The sequence below is a fragment of the Hyperolius riggenbachi genome, chromosome 3 (genome assembly GCF_040937935.1).
Source record: "Hyperolius riggenbachi isolate aHypRig1 chromosome 3, aHypRig1.pri, whole genome shotgun sequence".
Lineage (NCBI taxonomy): Eukaryota > Metazoa > Chordata > Amphibia > Anura > Hyperoliidae > Hyperolius > Hyperolius riggenbachi.
The window spans coordinates 234,588,642-234,603,869 of NC_090648.1; the positions used below are offsets into that span (position 1 = coordinate 234,588,642).

General features: G+C 43.1%; 1 protein-coding gene across 1 annotated transcript in view; it reads right to left on the reverse strand.

The window, feature by feature from the left end:
- Positions 1-15,228, reverse strand: part of FBH1 (F-box DNA helicase 1) — a 71,339-nt gene that overhangs the window by 43,445 nt on the left and 12,666 nt on the right. The window contains exons 4-8 of the mRNA XM_068275973.1: positions 12,092-12,219; positions 6,358-6,493; positions 3,176-3,366; positions 1,925-2,008; positions 574-668 (exon numbers count right to left, since the gene is read on the reverse strand). Of these exons, the coding sequence (XP_068132074.1) occupies positions 574-668; positions 1,925-2,008; positions 3,176-3,366; positions 6,358-6,493; positions 12,092-12,219 (634 nt within the window). The remainder of the gene's footprint in view (positions 1-573; positions 669-1,924; positions 2,009-3,175; positions 3,367-6,357; positions 6,494-12,091; positions 12,220-15,228) is intronic.

Genomic DNA, 15,228 nt, shown 5'->3' on the forward strand with positions numbered 1-15,228 from the left:
ACAGGCACTTTGATCAGCTTTGGCAACAGGTGTTCCCCTTCACCGATCATGGACTGGTGGGATGGCGGCAGAGGCGAACAGGAGCGCGAGGTAAACAAATTCGCATATCTACGACCCTGGTAGTTAAGAAGTTTTCAGAGGCTGTAGATATGCATAGCAGCGTTTTGTAAGTGGTTAACATTACCAGTGCTCAGAAATATTTCCATTTTCATACCATTTCTGAAATATTTGATAACATTTAAACACAGCTCCCCATTATGATATGCAATAGATTCCAGTAACTGATATTACCCAGCAGTAACCATATTTGACTTTGTCACTACTAAATGCTTCCCACGGGCGGTCATTAACTAAAAACCTATAGCTGTAACACAAGAGTGCTAACCACTTATCCACCATGTTCCTAAGTTAATACTTCTCTTCTGCCACCTAACACAGTATCTGTTACAAATCAAGGCCTGGTGTGAAGGTACACTCTTGTTCTCCACTGCTATGGAGAAATATAGCAAATTCTTTAAATGTACAAATAAAGTACACTTATTTAGTATAGCATTACCTTTTCCCATGTCTTACCTGCAAATGCCATGATTTTGACAACTTGCCCAGTTTGTATATCATGGTTAAGGATTCGCTGCTGTTCATTAGTTAGCTTGAAGGAAGGCACATTTCTAAAATGTACAATGATAAAATAATGTAATCATAATGAAAATACATGCAGCTCTATTATTACCTACATCCGTATGAATTACCAAAACCTTAAAAAACAGATCAGCACAACACGGTCTGGACTCAAGCAAAATGTCACAATACACATAATTAAACAAAGACAAAACTTTTGCGAATAGAAAAACGTCAGGTGAGCTGACTGAGGGCATAGACAGGAGATGGTTACTGGGAGTGTCTGCAGAAGAACTGCTCAGACTATGTGCAAAGAGTAAGGTGCAACAGCTAAGTAGCTTGTATACAGTGGCAGATACGTCATGTCACGATGGGGCAGTTAGTAGCAGGGCAGGATAGCTTTCATCTTATCAAATTACATAGCTTCAAACAATCAGTTTCTTATATATTCCAGACTAAGTGAGGCAGACCTCCAGGCTGCAGCTAAGTTAGTAGCTAGTACGATATGAAGTAACTAATATTTAGCTTGTGAAATTTGGGGTGGTTTTTCTCCCAGAAGTGCTATGGCATAGCTCTTAGGTAAAGTTGACCAGAGCAAAATTTGTGCAAAAGTAGAGCAGTTTCTAAGAGCAACTAATCAGAATGCTTGACTGGACATCTGTTTTTCATTTGCACTACTTTTCATTACATTTTCCTTGTACTGGTTTGGTTAGATGTTGTAATTGAAAGCTGCTCACACCCCCTGCACTCTACCTACTCCATATTATGCTACTGCTACCTTAACCTATCCCTAAAGATCACTTTAGGCAGCAATAATCCATAGGGTGTATGTGTACCCTGGATGTGCGGGTTATATATTTAGTAAATAAGGCTATGCTCACAGTGGTGCATTGTGGTGAGATGTTACAGATGCATTGTAACACGGCACTGCAATGTACCACCTATGCAAAGTTCACAGTGTGGCCCATGTGGTCCGATTTACCAGCGTGTGGCATCCTAATTAACTGCATGCAGCGTATTACCGCAAAACGTGCGCACTGACAGTGAAGCTTACATTTTAATTAATGGATTCACTGTATACATGCCGTGCGACTTTCCCATTTCATTGCCTTCCTAACTTTACAGGAAACGCAACACCCACTGTGAAACCAGCCTAAAGGAGTGGATACGTGAAAGTACACTAAACTTTATGAACGTTTTCAGATGGCTGAGTAAAGCAGATAAAAGCACTACTATGGTACATATTCCGTTTGGTGCTATATAAAATAAGGAAAGAGGGTAGAAAGAGATAGACATAAATACCAACCGGCAGTGTGTATGTGAAGAAAATGTATAGGTCGTGTCACCATTCTCCAGTAAGTATAAATTGTAGAACAGGAAGTAGTGAACACTAGAAAATAAATGAACAAACATACAATTAAAAAAATACTGTACAAAATTGCCCTGAAAAAACAACAACAATGTTCTTCCTTTACTTATTAGATTTGAATCAATGGCTAAAAAATTATTTAAAGTGTATTGTAGTCTGAAAGAGAACGTAGCAGTCCAGTGAAAACTGGAATTTCAGTTACAGGTGGATACCGTCAGGCTACCTGCTATCTTCTTAGGCCTTGTTTCCATCTGTCTGCTTCTGTTCGCTTTTAAGCAACATGTATCAATCTGTAACATTGATGTGTTCATAAGGACAGAAGCGGATAGAAGTGCACAGATGGAAACAAAGCCTTTAGACCTGTAAAGGCACTCAGCTGTTTAAAGGGGCACTATGGCGAACAATTGTAAAATTTAAAATATGTGCAATCATATACAATAAGCAGTACATTTTTTCCAGAGTAAAATTAGACATAAATAACTTTTCTCCTATGTTGCTGTCACTTACAGTAGGTAGTAGATATTTGACAGAAGCTGCAGGTTTTGGACTAGTCCATCTCGTCATAGGGGATTCTCAGGGATTTATTTATTTTCAAAAGTACTTAGTGAATGGCAGTTGTCCAACTGCCAAAAAACTGTGTAGCGAGCAGGGAAGCTGGCCAGCATCATTGTTTAAATCCTTTTTAGGGAATATCTTTATAAAGAATAAAAGCCTTGCTGAGAATACACTATAAAGAGATTGACTAGTCCAAAACCTGTCGCTTCTGTCAGATTTCTATTACCTATTGAAATTGACAGCAGCATAGGAGAAAAGTAATTTGGCTTGTTTTACTCTGGAAAAAACGTACTTCTTATTTGTCTATGTTTCCATATATTTTAAGTTTTACAGTACTTCGCCATGGTGCCCCTTTAAGTACGTGCAGAAGCTCCGAGCCTGGTGATGTAAAATACACTTAACTATAATACATGGCCAGTTCCTGCACTGAACACTGGCAATGCGGCAGGTAGCAATCCTCTCTCTTCCCCCCCCCCCCCCCCGAACAGCAGGACAATAGAAGGTGAATCCAAGCAGGAGCAGATATCCATAATAAGAAGAAGGGAGTGAGGGATAATGCTTGCTTTGCTATATTAGCTCAGCGATTACTTGGCACTTTTGAGTTTCATACCACTTCAATACACCCAAGCTTACCTGTTAGGAAATGAATTCTTCTCCTCTCTTATTGCATAGACAAGTAATGCTAGGCAGTAACAGGCCTCAAGTACTTCAATCAGTTTTAGTGGAGAGCTGGGACACTGCAGACATCTTATTAGTTTCTGGATATCGCGATACCCCCTTGCTAGAAGAACCAGAACGGCTATCATTGCCCAAGGATTTATATTCTATACGAAGGAACGTAGTTGTTAGGAAAAGTTTGACAATAATAATTTACAATGTAAAAACAAAATTCTAGAAATGATTTAACATTATAAACCAAAACAAGTCTTTATAATAGTGAGACTGATTTATTTCAAAAGCCTACCGTAATCCCAACATTAAGATCTTAATGCACCTTAACATAATTCCGTATCTACTGTGACACATTCCATTTGTAATAAAATAGCTACTTATATAATGATTAGTTATCAATTTAGTTACATGAGCACTTTTCAAATTTTCACACAAGTGATGCCATCCAGGAAGAAGAATTAGGGATTGTCAATGAGATGCAAATAATAATAGCCAATGGGTGGCTTGGGAGGGAGTGGTCATGTACGTATCGCATAGTTCCCCATCAGGCCGTCTTATTTGCATATTTGTATTTGAATACTCATGTTTGATTGGCTAATTGTTCCTGGTCTTATGTATATATACTGGTGTGTGTTAAACAGATGGCAGGCTGCGTGGCGTGAACAAGGGAGAGCCCTGAAACAGCGGGACATAGCCACATGGCAGATACAGTGTGTTCTGTCATCCTCTGTACCAGTTTTACACTTGTTTAATAAAGTGAACGTTTTATATAAAGTGGTGCTGGATTTCACTTGGTGAAGATACTGAGGTCCTAATGATACACAGGACCTTTCCTTTGCACACTTCAACCCAGTCATTTGAGTGCGACTTCAACCTGTTTTGGTACCGTATGCAAATGAATCAATCAGTTGTATAAGATAACCACATAACAACTGATTGATATATATTGGAGTGGTTACCAGAAGCAGCTGGCAAACTGTATGATCTGAAGGAGCGCCTGTATTCTTTCTCTACTGTGACTAATGCAAATGTATGCAGCTTGAAAATGGAGGAATCAAATCCCACCAAGGTGGAATTCAAATGTACTAATTTCAAGCTGCATAAATTTGCATACATACAGTATTTTGCATAACCCTTTATCAACTCAAAATTATTTGCATTTCGTTGATCATCGCTAGCAGCCAAAGCAGAGTATGCAACAGATATAAGCACACAGAATAAGTTACGCTCAGTATAACCGCTTGTACTGCACATACATGTGCCTAAATATTATAAAGGGGGTAAATTAATTAGTGTAAATATGTTGGCTTATTTATCTGGTCTCATTTTAAGACTTTGTAAATAAAATAAAGTGTACAAAAGCACACGCAGACATTAATGTAGAAAAAAAAAAGTTAAACATTCCACCTTTGTTTTTTTTTTCTCCTGCCAGGACTTTCATTATGTGCACTCTCAAGCTTGTTAGCATCAATTAACCAATACAGTAATATACTGTACTGTATATGGTCAAAATTAGTTTGGCAAAATGTTTTCTTTTATAAAACAGGTCTGGAGCCTCTATTAGGGGATTTTGTCTATCCAGTCAAGCTCCAGATTTACTTTAAAGAGAACCCAAAGTGGCATATTATAATCCTAATAGGACCCAGAGGCATGTCGTGTGCACAATTACATGCCTCTGGGTCTTTGTACCGCCGCTACCAGCACCCCCTGTGCCGCGTTGCCACCCTTAAAAGATCGCCAGCCTAGTGACAGTCTGCTTGCCGCTAGCTGGCTTTATTTATGTGAAGTTGTCAGTCAGCCTTGTAGCATCGCCCCCTCGATAACGCGCTCCCACCTCTGTTTGCTTCCTCCAATAGGAAGCCAAGCCACGACCCAGGAAGTACTCCTGGGTCGCAGCTTGGCATCCTATTGGAGGAAGCAAACAGAGGAGGAGAGCGGCGAGGAAGGGGGGGGGGGGGGAACGCATTATCAGGGGGAGATGCTATGAGGCTGACTGACAGCCTCACATAAATGAGGCCAGCTAGCGGCAAGCAGATTGTCACTAGGCTGGGGTGCAGCGCGGCGCAGGAGGGGTTGGCAGCGGCAGTACAGTGACCTAGAAGCATGTCATTGTGCACACGATATGCCTCTGGGTCCTAATTAGGTTTATAATATGCCATCTCATGTTCTCTTTAAAGAGAACCCGAGGTGGGTTTGAAGAATATTATCTGCATACAGAGGCCGGATCTGCCTATACAGCCCAGCCTCTGTTGCTATCCCAAACCCCCCTAAGGTCCCCCTGCACTCTGCAATCCCTCATAAATCACAGCCACGCTGCTGACAAACAGCTTGTCAGAGCTGGCTGTGTTTATCTCTATTGTGTCAGTCTGCTGCTCTCCCCGCCTCCTGCAGAACTCCAGTCCCCGCCTGCATCCCTTCCCTCTTTGCTGATTGGAGGGAAGGGACGGGGCCAGGGATCGGAGCTATGCAGGAGGCGGGGGAGCAGCTGAGACTGACACTACAGATGTAAATACAGCCTCACAGCACAGCTGTGATTTATGAGGGATTGCAGAGTGCAGGGGGACCTTAGTGGGGTTTGGGATAGCAACAGAGGCTGGGCTGTATAGGGAGATCCAGCCTCTGTATGCAGATAACATTCTTTAAACACACCTCGGGTTCTCTTTAAGGAAGCACTATGGAAATTGATGTCCAGCATGTACAGTAGGTTACTGCGAATTACTGCGAAGGTCAGCACACCTTTCTGCATCACAAAGTATCACACATACCTTAATACTGCACTAAACATTTTCTCCAGTTTCTCTTAATTTTTGAAGCTTCAAATGACACTCTGTATTAAACTGTTTACTGTAATTACATAATCTCCAAATAAAAAACACTTAAAACTACTGCCACAGATTGATGCATTTGGTTGTCTTCTGTACATGCTGCATTATAAATACAGCTAAACGAGTGCTTCATTTACCATGCCAAATACCAAAATATATTTAACTATATTTTTTTAATAGATATATAGTATTCTGCAATATATAATGGTGAACGGATGAGGGTAGTCTTTCCTCCCCCCCAAAAAAAAGTGTTTCCAGCTGTGTACAGGGAGTTCCATACAGTCTGGGTTTTTAGAAAGCAATGTTATATACACATACCCCTGAATCATCTTTGAGCTCTGGGAATCTGGCAGCAACAGCTCCTTCAGCAGTTTTATATAAACCATGCCACTTACAGGTGTTCAAGATTTTCTCAAAGTTTCTGTCACGGGAATGCACCAAGGATGCAAAATATCTACAAATCAAAAAACAAAACAAAACATTTAATATTCTCCAATCCAGAAGATTTTTAGTATCTGAATTCTTAAACGGCAGCTACATTGTTAATCACTAGTGAAACACTGTAGATCCAGGCATCAATGCATACATCTTACTGAGAAACAAATTCATCTGGATGAGTTTGTAGTGTATAGCATTAAAGGACACCTGAAGTTAGAGTTATAGGGAGGCTGTCTTAAAGAGAACCCGAGGTGTGTTTAAAGAATGTTATCTGCATACAGAGGCTGGATCTGCCTATACAGCCCAGCCTCTGTTGCTATCCCAAACCCCCCTAAGGTCCCCCTGCACTCTGCAATCCCCCATAAATCACAGCCGTGCTGTGAGGCTGTGTTTACATCTGTAGTGTCAGTCTCAGCTGCTCCCCCGCCTCCTGCATAGCTCTGGTCCCTGCCCCTGTCCCTTGCCTCCAATCAGCAAAGAGGGAAGGGATGCAGGCGGGGACTGGAGTTCTGCAGGAGGCGGGGAGAGCAGCAGACTGACACTATAGAGATAAACACAGCCAGCTTTGACAAGCTGTTTGTCAGCAGCGTGGCTGTGATTTATGAGGGATTGCAGAGTGCAGGGGGACCTTAGGGGGGTTTGGGATAGCAACAGAGGCTGGGCTGTATAGGCAGATCCAGCCTCTGTATGCAGATAATATTCTTCAAACCCACCTCGGGTTCTCTTTAACCACTTGCCGACCGCACACTCATAACGTGCGTCGGCAAAGTGGCAGCTGCAGGACCAGCGACGCAGTACTGCGTCGCCAGCTGCAGCCTAATTAATCAGGAAGCAGCCGCTCGTACGAGCGGCTGCTTCCTGTCAAATCACGGCAGGGGGCTCCGTGAATAGCCTGCGGGCCGCCGATGGCGGCTCGCAGGCTAGATGTAAACACAAGCGGAAATAATCCGCTTTGTTTACATTTGTACGGCGCTGCTGCGCAGCAGCGCCGTAAGGCAGATCGGCGATCCCCGGCCAATCAGCGGCCGGGGATCGCCGCCATGTGACAGGAGACAGCCTGTCACTGGCTGCACAGGACGGATAGCGTCCTGTGCAGCCCGCTTACCAAAGGGGGCCAGGTAGGAGAGGGAGGGGGAGCATTTCGCCGCGGAGGGGGGCTTTGAGGTGCCCCCCCCGCCAGCCACTCGCAGGCAGCAGAGATCAGACCCCCCCAGCACATCATCCCCATAGGGGGGAAAAAAGGGGGGCAATCTGATCTCCCTGCCTGCACCCTGATCTGTGCTGGGGGCTGCAGAGCCCACCCAGCACAGATCAATCAAACTAGCGCTGGTCCTTAAGGGGGGGTAAAGGGTGGGTCCTCAAGTGGTTAAGGCTGTTTTTCACAAACAGTTGAACTGTGTGCTCAGCAAGTAATTGGCAGGCAGCAGTGAACAGTAACCAGGCTGCAGTGAGCAGTTATCAGGCAGCAACAAGCAGTTATGAGAGTTTGAGAGGCATTTCACTGCCTATCAACTGCCCATGAAAAAGAGATCTCATTTATTTCCTTTTAAACAATCCAAATTGCCTGGCTGTCCTGCTAATCCTCTGTCTCTAATACCTTTAGCCATAGACAATAAAACAAGCATGCAGATCAGGTGTTTGACTAAAGTTTGACTGGATTAGCTGAATGCTTGTGTCAGGTGTGTGGTTCAGACACCACTGATGCATGAAAGATCAGTAGGACTGCCGGGCAATTGTCATTGTTTAAAAAGAAATACACATGATGGCCTCCATATACCTATCACTTCAGGTGTCTTCAAGTTCATCATTAATAGATAAACTTAATAATAATAAAGACAGGCGTAAAAGACAAAAATGCATCAAAGACTTCCCATGTCTGCAGGGTGGCCCTGTGGGAAACTGCATCCACTTCTAGCTCATCACTGGTTAACATTGACTGCATTTAATCAGAATAGAATGCACTTGGAATTATAAATCTTGGATACTGTGTGGATTATTTACTTGACTAACAGGTGCCTCATTATTATGAAAATAAGACATTATGGGGCCAAGTTTAAAGCGCAGCTGTTCCCAGAATTCAACAGGGTAAACTGTAAAAGCTATCCAGTTTATAGTTGGATATTAACAGTATGTAGAAGCAAAGTTGTGGCGCAATGACAATTTATGGGGCAAGGTTTCCAAGCATCCCTACATTACAGTAGTAAATCTGCTGTCTATGTGATTATGCAGTTTGTAGTTCACAGGAAATAGTGGCCAGCAACTGTAATACCACAATCTCTGAAAATAGTCTGCTCTACCAGATGGGATGTGGTGACAGAAACCATGCTGGATCCCTTTCACCTGTTAAGTGATGCAGTGGTGTAACTAGGAAACTTGGGGCCACAGTGTGAGTTTTACATGTGGCCCCAAAACCTACCAAGGACAGCTGCAGTGGCAGAGAGGTGTATTCAGAGTAAGGAAACAGTTTGTTAAGGATTACCAGTATGGAGTGACCATATAGGTGTGTTCATTAGCAGCATAGCACCAATAAAAAGCTAATAAGATGGATGAAGGAGGGCCCCTTGTGGGCCCCTCTGGCCCAAGGGCCCTGGTGTGGTCGCTGCCTTTGCACCCCCCATTGCTACGCCACTGAAGTGAGATATTACTCTTCTTTAATTGAACATTATAAATATACGACTTGCTCACAGGAAACTAATGAGATTACAATGGTCTTAAAGGGAACCTGAAGTGAGAAGAATATGGCAGCTGCCATATTTATTTCCTTTTAAACAATACCAGTTGCCTGCCAGCCCTGCTAATCTATTTGGCAGCAGTAGTGTCTGAATCACTCCAGAAACAAGCATGCAGCTAATTTTGTCAGATTTGCCAAAAATGTCAGAAACACCTGATCTGCTGCATGCTTGTTCAGGGTCTATGGCTAAAAGTATTTGAGGCAGGGGATCAGCAGGACAGCCAGGTAACTGGTATTGCTTAGAAAGAAAAAAATATAGCAGCCTCCATATACCTCTTGCTTCTGGTTCCCTTTAAGTCTGCAGCGATAGGTGCACAGCTGCAGGCAAACCCTACTTCACAACGGATTTTCAATAAACAATCCAGAGGTAATATTCATAATTAATATTAAGCAACATGATTTCTTTGAGATTTTCACTTGTTCAGATTTAGGTTCAGGCAAGGTTTAACATTTCACATTCAGATCTAAGGGCTTGTTCACACTATGAGCGTTTGTGCATTTTTTTTAAGTGCTGGGGATTTTAGAAATCGCCCTAAAAAAGCGCTTGTGCAATGATTCCCTATGAGAGTGATCACATATGAGCGGTTTGATTACGATCCGCTTCCAAAAGCGCTGCCTGCACCATTTTCTGAGCGCTTTGGCTTAATGGAAGGTATAGGAAAATCGCTAGGCACTTGAAAAAGCGCTTTGTATAGCGATTTCCTGAGCGCTTTTAAGAATAAATACATTGTATTTATTCTTTTCCACTTCAAAGAGTTCACTTCCTGACTGACCTCAGGAAGTGAAAATCTCAATCGCCCCTCAAAAGTGCTTAGAAAAGCAATTACACACAAAAAAAAAAAAAATCGCTCAACGCTCAGAAAATGCCAGGAATTGCTTGAAAAAGAAATTGCGCACAAAAACGCTCAACGCTTGCGATTCATAATGTGAACAAAGCCTAAGAAATACAATTATTCATCGCTGATAATGTTAGCGTTACTGCAGTTACTATTGAAACGATTTTCCAATTATAGTTTACCAAAATAAATCCCATTATTGGGAGTCGATCGACATATTGGAAGTAATTGATGTGATCCCGTCAAAAAATGTCTCTGTATCTATCTATCTATCTATCTATCTATCTATCTATCTATCTATCTATCTATCTATCTATCTATCTATCTATATGGTAGAGTAAGTGCCTCAACCTTCAAGCAAGTAGAAGAAGTAGCGCCCTGCCCCCAGGGCCAGTCCAAGCAAGAAGAAGTAGCGCTTTGCCCCCAGGGACGGTCCTAGGCTTGCCGCCGAGCTGGAGGGGGTAGCGGGCAGGAAGGGGGTATTGGGCACAGTCGCGGGGACGGGGGGTCGGACACCCCCCCTCCCTCACCTGGGTCTCCCATCTACGCTCCCCCTCTAGCCTAAGTTCAGCAGTAGTAAGAGGCAGCGGGCGGGGATGACTCACCTCTTCTGCGTTCCAGCGTGCGTTCCACTTACAATACAGTGGGTGGCATTGCAGGAAGTGACGACAGTGGAACACACGCTGGAACGCGGAAGAGGTGAGTCATTCCCACCCGCTGCCTCTTACTAATAGCGGCGGCTGCTGCTGAGCTTAAGCTGGAGGGGGAGCGTACATGGGGGACCCAGGTGAGGGGGGGTCCTGCTGAGCTTAAGCTGGAGCGCACATGGGGGACCCAGGTGAGGGGGGGGGTCCTGCTGAGCTTAAGCTGGAGGGAGAACGCACATGGGGGACCCAGGTGTGTGTGGGGGGGGGGGGGGGGCTGCTGAGTTTAAGCTGGAGGGGGAGCGCATATGGGGGCCCAGGTGAGGGAGGGGGGGTCCTGCTGAGGTTAAGCTGGAGGGGGAGCGCACATGGGGGACCCAAGTGAGGGAGGGGGGGTCCTGCTGAGCTTAAGCTGGGGGGGGAGCGCACATGGGGGACCCAGGTGGAGGGGGGGGTCCTGCTGAGCTTAAGTTGGAATGGGAGCGCACATGGGGGACCCAGGTGAGGGAGGGGGGGTCCTGCTGAGCTTAAGCTGGAGGGGGAGCGCAGGTGAGGGAGGGGGGGGGATGGTTCCTGCTGAGCTTAAGCTGGAGGGGGAGCGCACATGTGGGACCCAGGTGGAGGGGGGGTCCTGCTGAGCTTAAGTTGGAATGGGAGCGCACATGGGGGACCCAGGTGAGGGAGGGGGGGGGGGGTCCTGCTGAGCTTAAGCTGGAGGGGGAGCGCAGGTGAGGGAGGGGGGTGGATGGTTCCTGCTGAGCTTAAGCTGGAGGGGGAGCGCACATGGGGGACCCAGGTAAAGGAGGGGGGGGCCTGCTGAGCTTAAGCTGGAGGGGGAGCGCAGGTGAGGGAGGGGGGGGGATGGTTCCTGCTGAGCTTAAGCTGGAGGGGGAGCACACATGGGGGACCCAGGTGAGGGAGGGGGGGGGGGGTCCAACCGCCATCCCTGCTGCTGTGCCCAATACCCCCTTCCTGCCCGCTACCCCCTTATGCGGCGTATGCTACGTCACGGGTCGGCTAGTCTAGCATAAAACACTGGATTGTGTCTGGCCATTTCTTTTTTTTATTGCTTGCAATATATATTTTTGCAGTTTATTTTTGTGTTTAGATTTTTTTGAGTTGAAAAACAAATAATCATGTTATTTTGCCACGGCTAATGAAAGTCAATGGGCATTTGCATGCGATATGCAAGTTTATCCTGCAAGAAGTAAGGGTTTTTCTCACATTTGAACACACTTTCACAAATTTGAGCCGAAGTGCGATTCTCCGTTTCAGCATTTGCTGCACGTCCAGCTTTCATTGGACGTGCAGCAAATGCGTTTTCACACATTTGCAATTCACATGCAAATTTTAATACGTGTGAACCCTGCCCCAGTGTTAGAAGAGAGTCAATTATTCCTTACTTTATTAGATTCATGATGTAATGTTCATCAGAAATCATGCCATTCTTCCTAAGAATCTCAGTAACGTTTCCTGTTGCTCCAGGGTCTTTAGCAACATATCGGTAATACAGCTTTTTCCATGGAATAAACTAAAAAGAGCAAAATAAATTTTGTTTGAATTTCAGTGACAAAAATTAGAAACCTGGACTGCAACATGACTGATGGATTACATAAGTGCTTACATATCAGTTAATAAAGAGGAATAATAATGACATATTGTCAAATTATTCAAGATACCGTCCCTATTTTTTACCTTAATTATCCTGGTTTCAGTGTCAGAAACGTTTCTCATATCTATATTGCAGTATGTTGTAGGTTACCCTGCCATTCCAGTAATGTTAAAAGGAACCTAAAGAACCTAAACTGAGAGGGATATGGATGTTTCCTTTTAAAGAGAGCCCGAGGTGGGCTCATAAAATTGAAAAAAAAACATATGCTACCTGAATGAGCAGATCAGGTAGCCGCAAAAACTGCCATTTCCCGCCGCTCCTGTGGGCCAGGGAGGTGGGGGAGCAGCAGGGCAGACCACTGGAAACCCTGGTGGGCGTTTTAAATAGGGAATCTCTCTACCTTGTGTTTACCTCCGAGATAGCGACAAATATTGTCGTTAATCTCGGGAGGGGCTATAGCGGGGGGGGGGGGGGGGGGGGGGCGCAGAAAGCAGCAGTGTGGGGACACAGAGGCAGAGAACAAGCTTCTGTGTCCTATCTGCCCCCATGGAACCACCTCGGGTTCTCTTTAAACACAATACCAGTTGCTTGGCATCCTGCTAATCTCTTTGGCTGCAGCAGTGCCTGAATCACACACCTGAAACAAGCATGCAGCTAATCCAGTCACATTTCAGTCAGAGCACCTGATCTGCATGCTTGTTCAGAGGCTGTGGCTAAAAGTATTAGAGACACAGGATCAGCAGGAGAGTCAGGAAACTTGTATTATTTTAAAAGGAAAAATCCATATCCTTCTCAGTTTAGGTTCCCTTTAAGCTTATGGTTATAATGTCAAGAACCAGCAGCGCCACATTGTAAAAGGGAAGCTCTTTATTGAATGTACCGTAATTAAAACAACATGTTATAGACAGAAAATAGACAGGTGTCTACTTGCTGTCTCTAACATGTAATTTTATTTGCAGTCAAGCTTTACTTTTACTACAGTGCTGTTGGTTCTTGACATTGTGACAAATTGAACTCTGTAGTGTAGCAGAGTCATTCCAATCCAGCACACATGAAAATCTCCATTGCTGAGTGCTTGCTTGTCAAACCCTATTTCTTGCCTAAGGCTGTGATATCATGCAGCCTTCTCTTCCAGCATTCTGAGAGACCAAGTGACGTTCCTGCTTACTTCACCAACACATATTTCACAATAATTCACCTTGCCATCAGTAAAGATGCCAGAATCTCTGATACATTTAAGAATGTAAATCAGGAGTGAAGTAAAATTTAGCAATGGGCAAAAGTTGATTAAATAATTTATTAATGAAATGTAAACAATTCTATTCATTAAGTTATGGTACATACAGTAAAGTTACTTTTTAAGGAATAATTCATATAGGGCCTGATGCACTATACACTGGTAAAGTTGCAGTGTGCAGGTAGCAGGGAGTCCCCATCATGTCCGTCCTGCACCTGGAGGAGGTGGTTGCCACGGAAGATAAAAGTATTTTGATAAAATATGGACTCCAATAAGGAAAAAATGAATCTACTGAAGGGAGCATATTCGGTTCTCCATTTCACCCAAAAACCTTTGGACAACTTCCAGACCTTTATGGTGCTTAAGCTCAAAAAAATACCCAACAGGTACTAATCTAACTAATAACTTTGTTAGGTAATTGTACAAAATCTTATAGGGTTGTTATACAAGGTAAGCTTACATATTGGCTTCAACTCACTAAGACAGATTTGGTAAAAATACACGGTCAGTAAAATACTGCATTTGGGGCTATATGCAATTAACTTTTTCTCCTGAATTTTCTCCTAGGAAGAAATGTTTTTATCTTCGATTTAGAATAACGTTTTAGCAATTTCAAATAGAAACATTACCAAAAAGTAGGTAAAAAAGTACTATCAAAATTATTTTGAGTATTGTTTGCTTGCTGGCAGTTATAAAGCATTTTATTTTTTAGTTAGAAAATATATCACATGGGAGAAAAATCAGGATTAAAAGTTAATTGCATATGGGCCCTGGTGTTTCAGACTTTTTTTTCACACATGCGGTATATCATTTTGCATTTGAAGGGATAATGCAGTATTTCATTCAGTATTTGATAGATTTCCACAGTGCATGGAAAATATATGAAAGATGTGTTACAGATGGCTTTTTTTTATACTGACCAGGAAAGTGCTAGTCTAAGGTGCATAAAATTAACAGGAAAAATTTGTATTAGTACAAAAACATTAGTATCTTATGGACCATTTTTAATTACTACATAATAATACTATGAAATTAGGGAAATATGTTTTTACTATTACCGTAACTTTCTTATTTTCCTGAATAGTTTAATTAATTACTTTTATCTGCTCAGTTTCCTCCCTTCTATAACTGTTTAATAGTTACTAACATCTCCAGGCTGAAGGTAAAATACTGAATATCTTATTTTACTGCATGCTCTATTCTTTGTGAATTGACCTTTATGAAGTATTTAACTCACAAGTTGGTAATTTCAGTTTTCCATGTGGTAACAGCCTGAATTGGGGTAATTTGCAGAGCGCTCAACAATATCTGATAACTACTTTAAACTCAGTTTACATATATACATGTAATCCCTAGAATGTCCTCATAGGATCAATAAAAAACAATAAAAACCAAAACAGATGAAGTATAAAAAAAATAAAAAAAAAATACTCTGAAAAAAGTCCTTTCAGATATTCCAGGTTTATCACTCCCCACATGTGAAGGAAAGTGGGGAGTGATAAACCTGGAATATCTGGATTGTGGAAACCTGAATCTACTGGCTGGGCAAGAAGCGTTTTCTGCTGATTTTCATTTGATCAGCCATCTTATTTGGTGAGCGTAATCTAATACTATTAAGTTGGATGATGCCGGTGAAAAACTGAACTTTACACTTCATCTGTTTTGGTTTTTATTGATCCTATGAGGACATT